The sequence below is a fragment of the Cryptomeria japonica genome, unplaced genomic scaffold (assembly GCF_030272615.1).
Source record: "Cryptomeria japonica unplaced genomic scaffold, Sugi_1.0 HiC_scaffold_123, whole genome shotgun sequence".
NCBI lineage: Eukaryota > Viridiplantae > Streptophyta > Pinopsida > Cupressales > Cupressaceae > Cryptomeria > Cryptomeria japonica.
In genome coordinates, this window is record NW_026728945.1 from 198467 (window position 1) to 221269 (window position 22803).

General features: G+C 33.9%; 1 protein-coding gene across 1 annotated transcript; it reads left to right on the forward strand.

Moving 5' to 3' along the window:
• The first annotated feature begins 16514 nt into the window (after window positions 1–16514).
• On the forward strand, window positions 16515–17268 carry LOC131865843 (germin-like protein 8-2). Its single transcript, XM_059215393.1, has 3 exons — window positions 16515–16641; window positions 16736–16920; window positions 17089–17268. The coding sequence occupies exons 1-3, from the start codon at window positions 16515–16517 to the stop codon at window positions 17266–17268; spliced, it is 492 nt and encodes a 163-aa protein (XP_059071376.1).
• The last annotated feature ends 5535 nt before the right edge of the window (window positions 17269–22803 follow it).

The following is a 22803-nucleotide window of genomic DNA, read 5'->3' on the forward strand; positions in this document are numbered from 1 at the left end:
GAATTTGCTGTGTTCTATCAAACAAAACAATCAAGAGGGGACCAAGTCTTTCCCAAATTCTTTTTCCTTGCCGTTCAATAAAACAATCTTTCTAGAGTTATTGCCGTCCTCTTCTGCTATTCATAGCATCTGTTTTGAACATGACTATATCCTCCGCATATTCCAAAGATGAAGGATTAATTTGAAGCATCTGAAGGCATTTATGAATATTTTATACAAGAGCATCCTTGTATTAGGTATACATTCATTTGCAACATGTTAACAATATATTCTTTAACATAAATATTGCAGGAACAACAACAAACAAAGTGCTTGACTTGGATAGAATGAGTAACACTATAATTCTTGCATGCCAATCTGTCAAGGGTGTTCTTTAACATAGTCTTAACCTCATTTTAGCTCTGACATAAAAGGTGAATGGTTTGGAAGTAGGAAATAGTTATTGGGAAATATAATTAGTAGTTGTTCTTCAAATCACCCTCACAATCATCCAATGCTTCAAGACTCCCCATCAAAGAAGTCATTCCAGAAGGTTAGGGACTCTCCTCAAGATAAGAATGATTGCTCTAATAAATATAGTATACCTTCGATGGAATGCAATACGGTTTCATTATGTCTAAATTCCAAGAAAATCCATAGAACTAGAATATCCATTGCATCCAATATCGCAATATTTTATCGGGGATAATATGATAACCTTGACACATATTACACCTATTCTTACATCAATCTACCTACATAAGGGTTATGATTGAGGGGCCTCTTGTATTAAACATTTCTAATAAGTTGGAATGACATGGAAAATCTAAGACAGTGAAGATAGATTATTGATAATAACACAATTCATTTACATGGTGTTAATTATGAGGGTAATTAATTTATGGCTTCCCAAAATAAGCTTTTCTAAATCTCCCCTAATTCATTCCTACGTTATAATAAATATGTCAATGTGGATGTTATGTATGAAGATCTAAATACTAAAGGGAAAAAGGATAATGCTCATGTTGATTTTAAAAACTTTGTATGTAATATTAAAAATATGATTAGTTGAAAAATTTAGCAATATATTACCTTGTTCAATCATAAACTATCAGTTCGGTTACAAAAAAAATTCCTCAAACCATTTCCTCCTTGTATAAGCATTTCTATAGATCATCAAATATGATAACCAATAATTTAACCATAGGTTTCCTATCAAAGCAAATGCAAATCTGCATATGTGAATAAGCACAATAGGATAGGAAAATATTGTTGTCGTAGGCCATGTATGTTTCATGCGGGAAAAATATTATTGTTGCAAGCCTAAGAGGTGCATAAAGGAGCTCCTTGGATCCATGGATATGCAGGTGTAAGTTTGAGAAATATGTGAAGGCGGAGGATATTTTCATATTGAAGCCATTTGCTAATTGATATGAGGAAGATAAAAGTGTCGTCATATTGAGAAGTTGTCAATTACACTGTAATGAAGAATAAGATAATAGATATAACTGATACATTATCGGTGAGATATGTCAATTTTATAATCTTCTATTTTTCCTATGTATTTTTAGGGGTTCAAATGAATAAAGCTTCATATATAGCCCCTCTAGCGATCAGTTCATTGTGAAGCTTAAAAGCCTCTTCCGTCATGCCTTGGATGTCTATACCTCAAATAATCTAGTAATATGAGAAGTTTCATTGCGCTTGCATCCATCTCCAACTGTATCGATCAATATATTAATTATCAAGCCCATTCTACATTGTTCACATAGATAACAAATAAGGCTATTGTAAGATGACACATTGCTCTGATAGATTGTGCTTATGATCTTTTCTTTAGCATGTCTAATGCCACATATGTGATCCCTTGCCTACGCAAATAGGGAGTCAATGAGGTATAAGTAATTACTTGATCATGTTCCACGAGGAATCTATTTATTCACCGGGTTTCTCGTCTCTCTATGAAAGATTCGCACGTCAATCATATGAGTCCTGCAAATAGTGGTGGTTCACTAGCACAAATAATTCATGACATTCACTAAACCTAGGGTTCTCTCTCAAGGTCATTGTGGTTAATGCTACACCAAAATAGAATAATGTGGCTTTGGTTATTTATGTACAAGATTCAAGTTGGGAAAATCCAAAATATTGGAAAATGTAGACAAAATGCATGACCCAATGGTGAGCAATATCTCCGATATTTTTTATGTTTTGCAAGAACTTGAGTTATTGTTCATTATTTGAGTAAGTGGTCTTAATAACATGCATCCAAATAAAAGAGAGTGATTGCAAATTCTAGAATTGAGGTAGATCTTCAAAGGAAAGGACAAAACAATAGCGGACATGTTGCATCGAGTTGAGCCATATGTGACCTTAGATATCCAAATTTAAAAAATGTAAAAGAGACAATTTACATTAAATGATATAGAACTCTAGATAACCAATAGATTTATTTGACTCACAAATTTGTCATTGAAGAGGTTTTAGGTCAATACAATACAACTAATTCAGGTCAATAATCTATTGTTGCAAGTCTTTACAAATATGATGTCATTTCCTATCACCGAGTCATCCACAGGTGATCATTCCTTTGGTTTTAGCTTGACGATCTATCTAGATCACATACCGGTTCCATAATTTGCATCGTAAGATCTTTTATATTGGTTCCATCATTCTAATATATCTCCACTTGCACTAAAATCAGGAATCCCCATTAAAAATAGGGTTTTAAGGAAATATATTTCAATAGAACATGCTCTATCCATATTGTTGACACAAATTTGAGTCAATCATTTCATAATTTTTTCACCCTCAAATCCAAAAATATAAACTAGTGATAAATTTTTACAACCTTTCGAAAAATATAAAAATATAAGAAAATCATGTGCTAACTGACTGAGGAGAAAATTTATGAAAACCCCTAAAATTGTAATGAGTTACTCAAAATGAATTCAAATCTAGACTTCTGGTGGATCAATGTGCCCTTGTTTAACCACCTAGAATAAATAAAAACAACGATCACTGTTTTGCAACACTAAGAGTGAATTTTGTGGAACCCCTAAGTTCACAATAGCTACCTCAAATATGCTAAAAATCAATATTGTAATAGACTGGACAAGTTCTTGATTAAAAGCCTCTATGAATTATAATTTTCTTTTGTCAAATCGAGAGAGATATGAGCTTCACATGTTGACCTTCTTAATTGATATACAAAAATAGAATAATGCCTTGAGGTCCGATAACAGTTTATAATATTCCTTATGGAAGAATTCGCTACATACTATATCTCCAAGAGACTCCAAATGCAATGTCGTATTCAACACATGTCTTTGCAATGACAATCGTGTCCTATATCTAGAACTCCTAGCAATATAACTGAGGTGTAAACCACTAAATTCATCTAGGCCTCCTAATTATCTAATATAGCTTATGACCAATTATAACTAATTTAAGGTATGTGTACCACATGTTGGCATATGCATTGAATAACATACATTATAATATCATATCCTTGGCTACATAATATATTTTGCATACTCCAAACAATATGATTTGACAAGCACTTTATAATAGTAGAGGAAATGAAGATAAACAAGGATAATGAATGAAAACATATAAAGTTGCTATTATTAAGACCAATATTCGAAATCTTCATCATGCTTGACTGGTTCGCCTACATATGAACTTGCTCTACAGAAGATGGGGATGTGTAAATAATTTTCTCTACAACTAGATGAGCCCCATACAAGACAAAAAGATGAACAGTCTGGAGAGATCTTAGATTGATATTACTTTAGTTATTGTGTGTTAGATGTGTTTTAATTCCTCTAGATGCAACTTAATCACGCACTTGTAATTATACATATACCCGTTCAGGTCATGTCCAAATAAATAATTTCATTGAAACATCTATTCTCATATTGGTGACATGTAGAAGATGATTGTTGCAATAGTCAAGCATGTGGATTAAGCGAGTCTTCCTTATAATGCAAGCTAGTGAATTGTGAGCGTTCTAGAAAAGGTCCAAAATGTATTTGAAAGGTCATTAAGCATTTGGCTTGTAAAACTTCTGAGATGATAATGGACTAAGCACCTCACCTTTTCAGCATTTTCTTATTAGGATAAAACAAGTTTTGAAGGGGCCCCAAACCCCTTTACAAACAGAGGGTTTGCATTGAGAAATGGACCAGACTACCTGACAGTGGACAACAGGTTTTAAAAAGGACCTGAAACCTTCTAGACTTACGGGCATCCACCAATCAAAATATGAACATCACAAAACAGGATGGCACAACCATAAGCTCGAAAACAACAAACAAAACATCTCAAAAAACAGAGAACGAGGGTTTTTCTGGCACCCTCGGCCAACTAGAAGCGTTTTCCTAGGCTCCCTCAACTTGTAATAGATTCGTAGGACCACATAAAGCCACAAAGACCAATGCTAACCAAAAACCAACATTGGCCAAACTTGGCCCTTGAAAACTGCTAGCATCCAACCTGTCCCTACAAGAAACAAAAAACATGGGGTTTTTCTGAGCTCCCTCAACCACCGTGGGTTTTATCATGGCTCCAAAAACCATATGCTTTAAAATATGCCATACTGAGAGAAACTTGCCCAACAACCAACTCTCCACCTCTATAGGAGACACACAAGAGTCAGCAAGAAGATCGGCATCAACATCCTTACAGCCAAGAAGAGGGGCCCCATCAACACCCCAACGACACTTCCAGGAAACACCAAAAACATCATACTCCACCTCAATAGGAGACAAGTCAACTCCAACTACATCCATCTCCCCCTCAATAGAAGGGAACCTTCCACAGAGAATCCCACGGACCCGAAAAAAACAGCACTCCAAAACAGCCCAACTCGCAAGAAACCAAACAAGCAGACCAAAAACATCATGTGTTTCAAGACCGATACACAGAGGGAACTGCCCGAAGCCCATTCGGAAGGTAAATAACACCTCAAGGACCACCAAATAGTTACATGAGCCACAAGAATCATTATACTCTTTGTGGCACTATTGGTCTTGTGGATTTAGAGGAATCACATTATTGTATGGAACATAAAAGGGTGCGAGGATAGCATTGTTGGTATTTATGAGAGAATGTACACAATTTCAAGAGAAGTGAAATATGAAGATAGAACCAAAAAAAAATTCCTTCATATCAATGTTGGCTTCAGTAGTACCACATTTATATCAACGTAATATGCAATATTTTGTACTTAAATAAATATTGGTTTCCGTGGCATGTTGAATTATACCATCCCGTAAATTAAGTTAAATATCAAAATGGAGGAAACAAGATCATAACATTAACCAATGCCAATGACATTAGGAATAAGAAAAGGCCTAGTTGTTATCTTTAAGGAAGAGCTAGGAACTTAGGTTCCTTTTCCTTTTGTTGCGAGGGATTGAGATTTTTTCTAAATCATGAGAATGAATCTAAATGGCATTGATGCATGAATTAATATCTGTTCATTTTGAGAATCTTTGTTACCAATTTACATAATCAAATAAAAGGACTATAGCCATAATTTCCCAGTTTTGGCAAATGAGGCTCACACATTCATTTTCCTAATTGTTTGCAGCTCACAAGTATGCAAGCATCTCCCATGCTAGACTTATCAAATTCCTAAGACTTGGCTCAATTTTTGCAAAGCCAACTGAGAAAATTCAAATGAAAGTAGATATGAGAAGCATTATTTCAGTACAGCCACTTCAACCTTTCTAATGTGACAAGATTTTGGAGTCCTATTTTTAGAGGACCTGCGAATTGCAATGAATGTTGATCTACCAGGTATGTCACGTTCAATAAGATATGTAAAGTAGGAAAAAAAAAAAAAAAAAAAAGGGAGTTAATTATATATTATTTTTAAAATATAGTTTGGGGAAGAAATATATTGCAGTTAATGTCACCATGAAGCTTTATGCCTGTACTTTTTATTTGATACGTACAGAACAAATTCACTTTTTTAGGATTTGGTTTAAGTCTGGTCTAATATCAATTTTCTAAAATTTTATTAATCGCACATAGCAGCCCCGACATGCTTAGCGGTTACATGAACAATGGTTAAAAGTAAATGATATGTTGTAAATTGTGGTGTTTGCAACCTAGATATAGAGATTGGTAGTTAGAATGAAACTTTAACAATTTGCACATGATTGGAAATGGCATATTCTAATACCACAACGAAGATGTAATCTGTGAACCTTACCCTTCACAAATTGAAACTTGTAAATAAAGAAATGTGTAGTTGTACAGTGATAGATTAACAAAGAAAGACAAATCATAATTTCTAATCTATTTTTGAATTTGGCTCAAATGATCGAATCTATGAATGCAAAAAATTTTATGTGAAGTAGATTGCTAGAATTTAATTGGAGATCTTTGGAAAAAAACAAATTCTTATTTTAACAGTTGAGTATAATTGATTACAACACAAATTACCAACCATGTTTTGCATTGAAGAGTAGGAGCTCTTTGGTAACACTTGCAATGAAATATTCAATTATTTCCAATTGATATTGCATGCAAGCAAGAGAAATTTGGTATACTTGGAATGAAAAGTTAATTATTTTGAATCCACATTGTATGTAATCAGTTCTATTCTCATTTTTTGATTACTACATATGCATTGTGCCTCATGTGTATGTTGGTATGTAATAGTAGGGGGATATGTGAATATCAACAAGGCAACGAACCCTTGATACAACAATGAATGGGAGGCCCTTCTGACCGTCATCTCCAGTGTTGATTGTTTCTTTTTCTATCATTAGCCCATGAAATTTATATATTTCTAATGAATACACTTTAAGGGGAAGTTGGTAGAACCCACCTTTATTTATTTGGATCTCAATGTGATACAATTATTTCGAGTGCAACTAGTCATCTCATTGATAAATTTTCTAGCATGAGGCATGCAGATGTTTGAATGTGTGGGTTGAACAATTGGACTCTATGAAATCAATAACATATACCTATAAAAGTTGGTGGTAATACGAGCATACCAATTTTTTCTAGTATCAAATTCACAAAGAACAATCATGCCAAATCCATTCATTTGAACACCTATATTGAGGTAGACTTGATAGGATTTTACATTCTTCAAGATTGTGGTGTTGCATTCTATCTTGACAGTTGCAAGATATCTCATTACTATGTGAATGGTCTGCTAGAAAAATCATAGAGTCTTATATATCATTTCAATTGAACTGGTGGAGAACCAATTAAATATGTGTTTCTCTCAGATGTATTTATATTTCAACTATTCTTAATTCACATTCAATTCAATGATCAAAGATAAAGTTTTTAGCAATGAAGTTGTAAAATTACTACTAATTATATAAGAGTTTTATGGGAGCTCCTCAATCAACAATTTGAGTGGATGGCATACTGGGTTTAGGCAAAATCTAGTGATCACAAGTTACACATATTTCTAAAAATCTGATGTGATTTTAAACTCTTAATGTTATTTGAGTGTCTCACAATGGATGCACATGTTAAGGTTATAGTTGACAGATATTTGTTAGGTTTCACAAATTATTACGTACTTTTCCACAAATAAAGTGTTGCAACATTTTCTTTCTAAATTCTTTGGATTAAGGTGGAACATTATCAACTAAATTTCACTATGAAAGAGTATTGTTATTGATTTGAGAATAATCTTGAACATCTTGATGTAGAGTAGATATATCCTAGACTATGAGAGGTGCATGGTTGACAAAGGAGTACATATTCATGTAGAATTTAATGAATGACAATATGGATTAGATGGGAGATATCGTAGAGGTGGACCTGGAAACCATGCGATTAGAAGGTAGCTTTCACACAAGGAGGTTTAAATTGACAACCATGCCATGTGTCAAGAGGAGAGGATAAAGGAGATGGCTTTGGGATGGGAAACAACGTGCTAATAGTTACTAATAGTTAAAATTCCCATGTTTTCTCTAGGGTTCAAGTCAATTGGTTGGATTGATTCACAACAACAAGAACCTATGGGGCACACAAATGGAGCTAAAAAAATTTGGGGCTCTGTTAGAGGTAAACAAGCCTAGTTTCACACTTGTTGTACAATTGTATCATGTAGATTACAAAATTGGAATTCTCAAGGCTGATCTAGAGGCCTCGCATGACATATTTGTGTGGTGCATAATTGATATAGATAGCATTGAACAACTTGATTTTAAGGGAAAAATACTTATAGGTAAGAGGTAATTTGAAAGATTCATAGGAGAAAAAGAGAAATTTCTATAAGATCCATCATTGCTTGTATTTATTTTAAAAGAAATGGTGAAGCATGCTATAGAAACTAGGTTTTGTCTATTGTTAATAATAATTTGTATATGTATGCTTTATTGAAATCAAAAGGGGGAAAATTGTTTTTTTGTTAAAACTTATTTTTAATTATTGAATTATTTGATGTTAAGGAATAATTAAATTTTTAGGCTGTAATGTCGTAAATCGCATACATTCGCAACTTCACCTACGTTTTGTGTGTACTTTGGTGTCCATTCGCTTAATATTTTTGTAGGCTCATTTTAGTACTTACATAAGCCTTCTTCTTTACCAAGGTGCTCAGGCCGCATTTCTCATGGACATTGGTTTATGTCACCTTTGCATTAGTCCTATATTTTCTTTTCTCCCAAAATTTTTGAACGTATATTATCTAGATACGAGTTTTTCACACGGACATTTGCACATCATGATAGCATCCTACAAAAAAAAATATGCAAGCATTTCTAAACAAAATTCAACTTTTTAGCTTTATAGGGCAGTTGCAATGTTTCGAGATGAATCTAAATGACTCATCAGTATTTTTTCATTCCCCACTCTCTTTATGAACCTTTCTTTTATTTGGCCTGCTCTCTCTTGGCTCTCTCTTTCTCTCTCAATATCTCACACGCTACTCTTAATCTTTTCACGCTACTCTCACGATATTTGTAAAAAGTTGGATTGTGATGTCTCTAAGTAACTCCATTTAGTTTGATTGATTCGCATTAATCAAAATTTAAAGACCTCCCACCGAGGGAGCTAGAGGATGATGGCTCTTTTGGAGGTAGAAAAAAGTAGTTTCATAACTATCACAGTCGCCTAATGCAGATTCTAAAATTGGGGAATTGGAATGGTGATTTAGAGGATTCACATGAGATAGTTGTGAGGTACATAATTTATTTGGATAGAGTTGAACAACCGAATTTTAGGGAAAAATAACTCATAGAGAAAAGGTAATTTGAGAGATTTCTTGGAGAAAAATAGAACTTTTTATAAGATGCATGTTTTTACCTTTTTTCAAAAGGAATGGAGAGGTAGTCTATATAAATTCGGTCTTGCCTATTGTCAAATAAGAATGAGTAGTTTCATCCTTTAAAAATTAATAAAATATATATTAAAATTTAGTTTTTTAGTTTGCTGATTAAACTTTCTTTAATTATTAAGTTATCTGATATTTACGAATATCAAAAAAATTATTTGAATTACATGAATTTAAGTAGTCGGCTATGACTAAATTCGGATCAAGAATCGAAACTACTAGTTGTGAGGCCCACCCTTTGGTGGCTTCGATATTGGCATTATTGGACCATGATTGAATTCTAGGGCTGTATAAGTTTTTAAAGTTATTAGTATTAACACATGATGATGTTATTAGAATATGTCAAATGTGGAGTGCATCTGTAGAGCAGTTTGATTTTAATATATGCATATGATGAGGACAAAAATTTTGATAGTTAATTAGGTATTTTGATTTCCATGTGATTATAGTGGGTTAATTGATGCTTTGACTTTATAAACATGAAATTCAACTATATCGTGAATTATTAAATTATCAAATTTATTAGAAGTAGCACCCTGTCGGGTTTATGCTTCTAGAAAGGAGCACTTGGTTTGGATTTTGATAGCTACCTTTGTTCATTTGAAATAATATTAGAACTGTTATAAAATGAAGAACGATTAAAGTTGAATGTAAATCTTGACTGTGGATTCGCATGGTCATTGAAATATCCCAAATGTCTAGTTGGCATAAAAGTGCATGTAGCATATTTGAAGTTTTAAAATCTCTGATCATGGATGCTATCACTTTTTAATTCACAAAAAGGAATGGACTAAAGGGATGAGATTATTAAAGTTGTAAGATTGAAAATATTTATTACCTTATTGGGCTTAGTTTTCCTCCAATGATTATAATCCTTCTAAAGATGGCAAAGCTCGAAATATGTTAATAGTAATCTAATCGTGTCGCTTCTTCCTTTTTTGAGAAAGTCCAACTTTTCCAAAAGATTTGTGGGTATAAAAAATTACGGAAATCGATATGAGAAAAGATTAGAGTTGATCAACCTATGAGCTTCTGAAGAAGAACAACATGCGAAGGATTTGTGAAGTTGGAGGGGTTTCAAATTAATTCATGGCCATGTAGAACGGCCACAATCTACTTCTTTCAAAGAAGTTCACATTCTCTAAGAACCTGAGGGAAGTGAAAATGGATGGGATGAGTTCTATTGTAACTTACAAGATGATAGAAAAGGATACTGTAATCAGTTGCTAGGGGTGAAAGGTTAAGAGAAACCATAAATATCAGGACATCCCTAGCCTACATCAAGGCTTAATATACTACCTTCACCAAATCTATTTGCATACAACCTCTCCTATGCTCTAATCTGGCCTAATTTTGGTATCAAAGAGATCAAAGTGAAAGATGGCTTCAAGAGCCCTCAAAATTACCAAGAAACCCCTTAGAATTTCTAGTGGTTTTGGAATTGCTTCCACATAAGCATTCAATCTCCCTAAAAATTCCCAAAAGGGCAATTCCCATATCGAGAAAGATAAAAAAGGGAATGCCCTAGAGATAAAGAGCTAAAAATTGTGTCAAAAGAAGATAATGTTAACAGTAGACTGCATGTAGAATTACAATCTCTCTTGGGATACCAATTTGAAACTGAGGAAAGAAGTAAAGATAAAAATGAAAAACACGTTAAAAATCGAAAAAATAGAAAAGGCAAATCTAAAAAATGAAAGGGTAATGAAGGAGAGTAAGAAGAGGAGATCGACATTAATTGTGGTAATTAATATCCAAGACAAAGAAATTTGAAACTAAAACGATGACACATATATGATAACTAACACTTTGAAAGTGATATTGTACTCAGTTGAGGAAAGAAAAGGTCAAGTATTTGACCTACCTACAAAATATTTCACTTTGGACCTATCCCTTAAAGACGTCTCCAAATCATAGTATCTTATCATCGTGGAGGAGGAGGACTTGGAAACCAGCTTGGCTTCCATAGCACCAGATCCCACCCCGCTTATTTAAACTTCACAAAGAAACAAGAGTGTTAAGCATGGTGAAGAGGAGGATAACGATGACTATGAGATGGAGGTAAAACAAGGTAGACTGAAAGAGAAAAAAATTTTATTGGGCAACAGAGATTCTCAATTTGGGGACTCAATTTTCCATTTTCTTGCTATCATTAAGGACCTAATGGATTTATTCTATGACTTCTCGACCTATTTGGCTGAGTATCGCAATAGGCATAAGTCTAGGATGGAACAAAAAAGGCACAAAGAAAAAAGAAATTGAACCAAATATGGAAGGTGAAAAGAGGCAAAGAGGGTGCTACTTGAGAGAACTAGAATTCAAGACTAAAATTGGTCATGAAAGAGTTTGATGCTCTTATGAGCCTCCATAATATGAAGTCTACATAGTTTTTCGTGGTTTGTTATTTTGGTAGTGTTGGGGTTGTGTTGGTGCAATAACTTGTTTGTTATTGAGCTTCTCTGTTTTAATATTCTAACTTTGGGCATGGGACCCTCTTCCCACCTTATCTAATCAAAAACAAATTTTGTGTACACTTTTAATATTACAAATCAATGTTAGATGTGGTTAAAAAACATTAAAATATAGTCAGGTCATAGTATGATGTTGCATTGGACTATGTTGGTAGTGAAGAATTAAATTGTTTACGAGTTTATTTTTATCAAATGAATTGTGGAAATCTCATATCTTTAATTAAATTGTTATCAAATGTATGATTATGTGTGTATCTTATTTCAATTTATATTGGAAATAATTTTTTTTTTTATTTGAGCGTGTAGGAAATTTTCATAGCTAATATAAATTGGAGTTCCCTAAGAGAATCCTAGTCATTTTCAATTCCTAGTGAAGCCTTGACCTTAGTTAATGATAGGGACTAAGGTCTCTGATTTTAGTAATTGTTGTAATGTGATGTATTTTGTGTTTTAAATATAGTTTTATTTTATTTTGATATTTGAGTAAGTTAGCATTTGCATCCAGCGGCATCCTTATGGAAAGATAGATTTCACACTGAGTAGGTTTTTGAATGACTTTCAAGTGTTTGTTTCATCTATTTATAAGTGTACACAGACCCATACTGAAACACTTAGGAGATGGAGGTAAAACAAGGTAGACTGAAAGAGAAAATAAATTTATTAGGCGATAGAGTTTCTCAATTTGGGGACTCATTTATTTCATTTTCTTACTATCATTAAGGACCTAATGGATTTTTTCTATGACTTCTCGATCTTTTTGACTGACTATCGCAATAGGCATAAGTCAAGGATGGAACAAAAAAGGCAAAAAGAAAAAAGAAATCAAACTAAATATGGAAGGTGAAAAGAAGCAACGAGGGTACTGCTTGAGAGAGCTATAATTAAAGACAAAAATTGGTCATGAAAGAGTCAAATGCTCTTATGAGCCTCCATAATATGAAGTCTAAATATTTTTTCGTGGTTTGTTATTTTGGTAGTTTTGCGGTTGTGTCGGCGCAGTAACTTGTTTGTTATTGAACTTCTTTATTCTAGTATTCTAACTTTGGTTGTGGGACCCTCTTCCCACCTTATCCAATCAAAAACAAATTTTATCTACACTTTTTATATTACAAATCAATGTCAGATTTCGTTAATAAACATTAAAATATAATCAAGTTATAGTACGATGTTGTATTGGACTATGTTGGTCGTGAAGAATTATTTTTTTATCAAATGTATGATTATGTGTGCATTTTATTTCAACCTATATTGGAAATTTATTTATTTTCTTTGAGTGTGTAGGAAATTTTCATAGCTAATAGAAATTGGAGTTTCCTAAGAAAATCCTATTCATTTTAAATTCTTAGTGAAGCCTTGACCTTAGTTAATGATAGGGACTAAGGTCTTTGATTTTAGCAATTGTTGTAATGTGATGTATTTTTTTTTTTAAATATATTTTTGTTTTGTTTTTATATATGAGTAAGTTAGTATCTGCGCCCAGTGGCATCCTTATAGAAAAAATAGGTGTTATGTTGAGCATTTTTTTGAATGATTTTAAAGTGTCGGTTTCATCTATTTTTGAGTGTATTTAGGCCCATGAAGAAACACTTATGAGTTGGGTACCTTTTTGGGAATTAGTCCATGGGATTTTGCCATCATTTGATCTTGTCCAAGTCTCTTAGAAAAAAGGTGTCGAAAGTCTAACTTGCGGGTGACAGTAAGTAAATTACCACTTTCAAATCCACTCCAACAATTTTATGAATGGTGCTTCCGCATGCCTCACACATATGAGTGGATCCAAAGGATCCTATTGGGGAAGAGTATACAATATTATTCCTCTCATCCCAATGCTCTCACACGTAGGAGCATTTGTGATATCCACATACCCTTAGGTTTTGGTGAGAAGGGGTTAGAGGAGGTGAATGAGATCAATGTGGTACCTCCTGACCAGGGGAGGGGAGGTCATATGACACATATTGTATATACCATTCTAAGAGTCTTTGTATGGCTTATTATTTTATTTTTTGCATCTTTCTTTTTGGGATTTTTTGGGAGGCTTTGTGGAAGGACTCAAAAGAGTCTTTGAGAAATTTCTATCAAACCCTCCTCATCTATTAAGGAAATATTTTGATATGATTCAATCTTTAGAATGCTATATTCCATTTTGTTGTAAATATGTTAGTGGAGGCTTTTGATTTGATTTTTAAATTTCATCTTTCTATGTCTTTTCTTATGTATATGACACGTGTGTGAGGGTTTAGGCTCTCCCAAGTTGATCAGAGAAACTCATGTGTAGGGTGAGGGATATGTGGAACCTCCAAGGGAACGATTTTTTCTCGTTGAGAAGGAGATTTCTTGGGTATGAGTATCCTTGATTCTTTTGGAAAATCTGTGGAAAAATGGTTCGATATAATTTAGAAGGGATGTGAATTATATGGTGTTGGACTCCCTTAATGGATTTTACATCTGCGTGGAGTATTTATATTGGGAAATCAAGTTTCTCATGGGCCTCTTAGCTTGGGGGTTGGTTGTGAGAAAGCCCAAATGTTGGAAGGTGAGCTCTCCATTGGCTTGTTTAAAAATTGTGTTTTGTAAGATTTTTTGTGGAATCAAATGGGGTGCTACCTTGACATTGGAATGAAAATATTCATTCTCACGTTTGGGTTAGAATTTTTATTACATTTTTTAAATGGGTTGGAGTAAGTTGTTAAAAATTTTATCAAATGGGTCCCTTGTAATGTTGTGTATATCAAGTTGATAAATGATGATGTTGTTGTGTTTAGAAGCGATTATATTTTACTTTTCTAAAAAATATACATATTGTTTAAGGGCTGAGTTTGTTTAAGAAATAACTTAGCGCTTGTGATAATTTGCATTTCATACGTTTAAAAGTTATTGATACTTAATGAACAAATTAAAGTTATTAGTAATAGTGGATTAAATTAGCTTTAAGAGTGTGAAATTTTCATGCACTTTTCTTAATATTTTTAGTTAATAAAGTGAAGGGGATGTTTATCACGCAAATATTGTTCTCTTTGTTATCCTACAAAATAAAAAAACTTGCTCTACTTAAACTTTGGTTTAAAATTAAAAATAGTTATTTGTAATTAGATGTGTATGTTCACCTATTTAAAAATATATATTTTATACAAAGTATATTTACCTTTGTAAACACACACACACAGCAAACTTGAGTTTGGGTTTCTAGTGTTACCATATTGGTTAAGGCCCCATTAAGCGGGTTTAGCATGATAATTAATTCTTTTAAGAGAATTTAATTTAATATAACTTTAGGAAATGAAAAACCTTAGGTGGAGTTGGTGTGCTAGGTTTTAGGATTTAACATGTCTTGGAATCGTTTAAATGTGATGTGGCCTCTCAAATTAATTAGTCAAGTGAAATAATTTAATTTATCTAATTGATAGTGAATGGTAATTAATTAAATTAAATCTGAAATCAAAGTGTAGTATACTTTTATTTCAAAAATTTGGTTTTAAAAGAAAGTAAAATATCAGCTTAGGATTGAGAAAATTCACTCTTTATTTCGTTTTAATTTAGTTGAGTTGGACTCTTCAGAAGAATAAACTATCGTTGTGGCTAATATTTAGTTAAAACAAACAGTATATTTACTTATTAAAAATATTTAATAGAAAATTATCATTTATTCGTTTGCCGCATTTAATCTCTTTATATATCATTGGTAATTAGTTAAAATTTGTTAAATTTATATATAATTTAGCTTAGTTAGGGTTTACTTAGCTATAGGTGTTAGGTCACGCCATAGAGGCCCGACCGGTTCACTACCAATTAGGAATTAGAGGGAATGTTGCCTTCAGGAGTTCCTCCCTTGAGACATGTTGCATAAGGGTTCCAAATCTCGATCACCTTATCATTCTTGTTTTACGTTGTGCGAAATGAGTGTCATAACGCCCACTCGTCTTATTCCTTTTCTCACCTCGTCTAGCATGAGTCCTATGACGTTGAGTATGTAACATATACATGCACATGCCACGATGAATTTGCCTTGTACACCAAGTTCATCCTTTCAATCACAAAACAACCCATTCTCTTATTTATTTATTTAAATTCTCGCAACCAAACTCTATAATTAACATGAATCCTTAATATTATAAACCAAAAATATTAATGATAATTTAGAACTATTCTTTGTTTTAAAGGCTCACGAATATAACACGTATATTTTTATAATAAAACTGAGATTATCCTACCCGAGCGTAAAAAGGTTTTCAAGAAAGACGCAATATAAAGCATGCATGGACGGTGTTTGTGTCAACATCCAAGAAAATTTCCTCTTTTACCAATTCTGAGACGGCTGAGAAAAATGTATATATTAGTTCCTTTGAAGAAGGCCATCGCTCCAATAAAGTCTAATCGTTTCCACATTACTAAATTAATGGCGGTGGCGAGAATATGAGGAAGAATACGTCTAAGGCAGGAGGTAAGCTGATCTTCAGATAAGCATATGCAGCAGAAGATAGAAAATTTCAACGATAATGAAAGAATGGTGAGAATACATCTGCGGTAGCAGGTGAGATAGCCATATGCTGCAGCAAGACTTACTCTGACGTATCGAAAAGAGCAACAACTCTGGAAGTATATTATTATAATATTACAAGGATTGGTGATTTAATATACGGAGTGAAGATGAATTAGTCATAAGGTTTGGGCTATATAAAGCTTGTAATGGGCTTGTAACACACATTCATATCCTTCTGAGCTCTTGTACTATCTGCGTTTCTATTATAATGGCTAACCGAATGATTTACTTCACACTGGGACTTTTTCTGTTGATATGTTGTTACAGCGACAGGGTCATGGCAGGGGATTCCGATCCCTTGCAAGATTTCTGCGTTGCAGATGAGGAAAGCAAAGGTGAGTAAAAAACTTTATACATAAACAATGGTAATGATTTGCTTATTAGACGAGTCGAGTTAGTAATAGATTGATTTGATTTTTCTTTAAACAGTTTTGGTGAACGGGTTCGTTTGCAAAGACCCAATGCAAGTTTCAGCAGACGACTTCTTCTTCCGGGGACTTGGGCAGGCAGGGAACACCGACAATGATGTGGGCTCCAACGTAACGATGGCGAACGTTAAACAGATACCAGGCCTCAATACGTTGGGAATATCGTTGGTCCGCATCGACTACGCAGTGGGTGGAATAAATCCTCCTCACACACACCCAAGAGCCACCGAAGTTCTTGTTTTACTGGAAGGCCAGCTTCTTGTGGGTTTCATTGACACCAACAACAAGTTTTTCAGCAAAACGTTGGAGAAGGGAGATGTGTTTGTGTTTCCAAAGGCACTTGTGCATTTCCAGCAGAATGTGGGGCATGAAAATGCGGTGGCCATATCTGCATTGAGCAGCCAGCTTCCGGGAGTTCAGACAATCGCCAACTCTCTGTTTGCAGCGGATCCTCCTCTCCCAGATTCCGTATTGGCCAAGGCCTTCCGCATCACACAGGAAGTTGTGGATTACATTCAGAAGAAATTCGCATAAGAATTTGCTGTGTTCTATCAAACAAAACAATCAAGAGGGGACCAAGTCTTTCCCAAATTCTTTTTCCTTGCCGTTCAATAAAACAATCTTTCTAGAGTTATTGCCGTCCTCTTCTGCTATTCATAGCATCTGTTTTGAACATGACTATATCCTCCGCATATTCCAAAGATGAAGGATTAATTTGAAGCATCTGAAGGCATTTATGAATATTTTATACAAGAGCATCCTTGTATTAGGTATACATTCATTTGCAACATGTTAACAATATATTCTTTAACATAAATATTGCAGGAACAACAACAAACAAAGTGCTTGACTTGGATAGAATGAGTAACACTATAATTCTTGCATGCCAATCTGTCAAGGGTGTTCTTTAACATAGTCTTAACCTCATTTTAGCTCTGACATAAAAGGTGAATGGTTTGGAAGTAGGAAATAGTTATTGGGAAATATAATTAGTAGTTGTTCTTCAAATCACCCTCACAATCATCCAATGCTTCAAGACTCCCCATCAAAGAAGTCATTCCAGAAGGTTAGGGACTCTCCTCAAGATAAGAATGATTGCTCTAATAAATATAGTATACCTTCGATGGAATGCAATACGGTTTCATTATGTCTAAATTCCAAGAAAATCCATAGAACTAGAATATCCATTGCATCCAATATCGCAATATTTTATCGGGGATAATATGATAACCTTGACACATATTACACCTATTCTTACATCAATCTACCTACATAAGGGTTATGATTGAGGGGCCTCTTGTATTAAACATTTCTAATAAGTTGGAATGACATGGAAAATCTAAGACAGTGAAGATAGATTATTGATAATAACACAATTCATTTACATGGTGTTAATTATGAGGGTAATTAATTTATGGCTTCCCAAAATAAGCTTTTCTAAATCTCCCCTAATTCATTCCTACGTTATAATAAATATGTCAATGTGGATGTTATGTATGAAGATCTAAATACTAAAGGGAAAAAGGATAATGCTCATGTTGATTTTAAAAACTTTGTATGTAATATTAAAAATATGATTAGTTGAAAAATTTAGCAATATATTACCTTGTTCAATCATAAACTATCAGTTCGGTTACAAAAAAAATTCCTCAAACCATTTCCTCCTTGTATAAGCATTTCTATAGATCATCAAATATGATAACCAATAATTTAACCATAGGTTTCCTATCAAAGCAAATGCAAATCTGCATATGTGAATAAGCACAATAGGATAGGAAAATATTGTTGCCGTAGGCCATGTATGTTTCATGCGGGAAAAATATTATTGTTGCAAGCCTAAGAGGTGCATAAAGGAGCTCCTTGGATCCATGGATATGCAGGTGTAAGTTTGAGAAATATGTGAAGGCGGAGGATATTTTCATATTGAAGCCATTTGCTAATTGATATGAGGAAGATAAAAGTGTCGTCATATTGAGAAGTTGTCAATTACACTGTAATGAAGAATAAGATAATAGATATAACTGATACATTATCGGTGAGATATGTCAATTTTATAATCTTCTATTTTTCCTATGTATTTTTAGGGGTTCAAATGAATAAAGCTTCATATATAGCCCCTCTAGCGATCAGTTCATTGTGAAGCTTAAAAGCCTCTTCCGTCATGCCTTGGATGTCTATACCTCAAATAATCTAGTAATATGAGAAGTTTCATTGCGCTTGCATCCATCTCCAACTGTATCGATCAATATATTAATTATCAAGCCCATTCTACATTGTTCACATAGATAACAAATAAGGCTATTGTAAGATGACACATTGCTCTGATAGATTGTGCTTATGATCTTTTCTTTAGCATGTCTAATGCCACATATGCGATCCCTTGCCTACGCAAATAGGGAGTCAATGAGGTATAAGTAATTACTTGATCATGTTCCACGAGGAATCTATTTATTCACCGGGTTTCTCGTCTCTCTATGAAAGATTCGCACGTCAATCATATGAGTCCTGCAAATAGTGGTGGTTCACTAGCACAAATAATTCATGACATTCACTAAACCTAGGGTTCTCTCTCAAGGTCATTGTGGTTAATGCTACACCAAAATAGAATAATGTGGCTTTGGTTATTTATGTACAAGATTCAAGTTGGGAAAATCCAAAATATTGGAAAATGTAGACAAAATGCATGACCCAATGGTGAGCAATATCTCCGATATTTTTTATGTTTTGCAAGAACTTGAGTTATTGTTCATTATTTGAGTAAGTGGTCTTAATAACATGCATCCAAATAAAAGAGAGTGATTGCAAATTCTAGAATTGAGGTAGATCTTCAAAGGAAAGGACAAAACAATAGCGGACATGTTGCATCGAGTTGAGCCATATGTGACCGTAGATATCCAAATTTAAAAAATGTAAAAGAGACAATTTACATTAAATGATATAGAACTCTAGATAACCAATAGATTTATTTGACTCACAAATTTGTCATTGAAGAGGTTTTAGGTCAATACAATACAACTAATTCAGGTCAATAATCTATTGTTGCAAGTCTTTACAAATATGATGTCATTTCCTATCACCGAGTCATCCATAGGTGATCATTCCTTTGGTTTTAGCTTGACGATCTATCTAGATCACATACCGGTTCCATAATTTGCATCGTAAGATCTTTTATATTGGTTCCATCATTCTAATATATCTCCACTTGCACTAAAATCAGGAATCCCCATTAAAAATAGGGTTTTAAGGAAATATATTTCAATAGAACATGCTCTATCCATATTGTTGACACAAATTTGAGTCAATCATTTCATAATTTTTTCACCCTCAAATCCAAAAATATAAACTAGTGATAAATTTTTACAACCTTTCGAAAAATATAAAAATATAAGAAAATCATGTGCTAACTGACTGAGGAGAAAATTTATGAAAACCCCTAAAATTGTAATGAGTTACTCAAAATGAATTCAAATCTAGACTTCTGGTGGATCAATGTGCCCTTGTTTAACCACCTAGAATAAATAAAAACAACGATCACTGTTTTGCAACACTAAGAGTGAATTTTGTGGAACCCCTAAGTTCACAATAGCTACCTCAAATATGCTAAAAATCAATATTGTAATAGACTGGACAAGTTCTTGATTAAAAGCCTCTATGAATTATAATTTTCTTTTGTCAAATCGAGAGAGATATGAGCTTCACATGTTGACCTTCTTAATTGATATACAAAAATAGAATAATGCCTTGAGGTCCGATAACAGTTTATAATATTCCTTATGGAAGAATTCGCTACATACTATATCTCCAAGAGACTCCAAATGCAATGTCGTATTCAACACATGTCTTTGCAATGACAATCGTGTCCTATATCTAGAACTCCTAGCAATATAACTGAGGTGTAAACCACTAAATTCATCTAGGCCTCCTAATTATCTAATATAGCTTATGACCAATTATAACTAATTTAAGGTATGTGTACCACATGTTGGCATATGCATTGAATAACATACATTATAATATCATATCCTTGGCTACATAATATATTTTGCATACTCCAAACAATATGATTTGACAAGCACTTTATAATAGTAGAGGAAATGAAGATAAACAAGGATAATGAATGAAAACATATAAAGTTGCTATTATTAAGACCAATATTCGAAATCTTCATCATGCTTGACTGGTTCGCCTACATATGAACTTGATCTACAGAAGATGGGGATGTGTAAATAATTTTCTCTACAACTAGATGAGCCCCATACAAGACAAAAAGATGAACAGTCTGGAGAGATCTTAGATTGATATTACTTTAGTTATTGTGTGTTAGCTGTGTTTTAATTCCTCTAGATGCAACTTAATCACGCACTTGTAATTATACATATACCCGTTCAGGTCATGTCCAAATAAATAATTTCATTGAAACATCTATTCTCATATTGGTGACATGTAGAAGATGATTGTTGCAATAGTCAAGCATGTGGATTAAGCGAGTCTTCCTTATAATGCAAGCTAGTGAATTGTGAGCGTTCTAGAAAAGGTCCAAAATGTATTTGAAAGGTCATTAAGCATTTGGCTTGTAAAACTTCTGAGATGATAATGGACTAAGCACCTCACCTTTTCAGCATTTTTTTATTAGGATAAAACAAGTTTTGAAGGGGCCCCAAACCCCTTTACAAACAGAGGGTTTGCATTGAGAAATGGACCAGACTACCTGACAGTGGACAACAGGTTTTAAAAAGGACCTGAAACCTTCTGGACTTACGGGCATCCACCAATCAAAATATGAACATCACAAAACAGGATGGCACAACCATAAGCTCGAAAACAACAAACAAAACATCTCAAAAAACAGAGAACGAGGGTTTTTCTGGCACCCTCGGCCAACTAGAAGCGTTTTCCTAGGCTCCCTCAACTTGTAATAGATTCGTAGGACCACATAAAGCCACAAAGACCAATGCTAACCAAAAACCAACATTGGCCAAACTTGGCCCTTGAAAACTGCTAGCATCCAACCTGTCCCTACAAGAAACAAAAAACATGGGGTTTTTCTGAGCTCCCTCAACCACCGTGGGTTTTATCATGGCTCCAAAAACCATATGCTTTAAAATATGCCATACTGAGAGAAACTTGCCCAACAACCAACTCTCCACCTCTATAGGAGACACACAAGAGTCAGCAAGAAGATCGGCATCAACATCCTTACAGCCAAGAAGAGGGGCCCCATCAACACCCCAACGACACTTCCAGGAAACACCAGAAACATCATACTCCACCTCAACAGGAGACAAGTCAACTCCAACTACATCCATCTCCCCCTCAATAGAAGGGAACCTTCCACAGAGAATCCCACGGACCCGAAAAAAACAGCACTCCAAAACAGCCCAACTCGCAAGAAACCAAACAAGCAGACCAAAAACATCATGTGTTTCAAGACCGATACACAGAGGGAACTGCCCGAAGCCCATTCGGAAGGTAAATAACACCTCAAGGACCACCAAATAGTTACATGAGCCACAAGAATCATTATACTCTTTGTGGCACTATTGGTCTTGTGGATTTAGAGGAATCACATTATTGTATGGAACATAAAAGGGTGCGAGGATAGCATTGTTGGTATTTATGAGAGAATGTACACAATTTCAAGAGAAGTGAAATATGAAGATAGAACCAAAAAAAAATTCCTTCATATCAATTTTGGCTTCAGTAGTACCACATTTATATCAACCTAATATGCAATATTTTGTACTTAAATAAATATTGGTTTCCGTGGCATGTTGAATTATACCATCCCGTAAATTAAGTTAAATATCAAAATGGAGGAAACAAGATCATAACATTAACCAATGCCAATGACATTAGGAATAAGAAAAGGCCTAGTTGTTATCTTTAAGGAAGAGCTAGGAACTTAGGTTCCTTTTCCTTTTGTTGCGAGGGATTGAGATTTTTTCTAAATCATGAGAATGAATCTAAATGGTATTGATGCATGAATTAATATCTGTTCATTTTGAGAATCTTTGTTACCAATTTACATAATCAAATAAAAGGAGTATACCCATAATTTCCCAGTTTTGG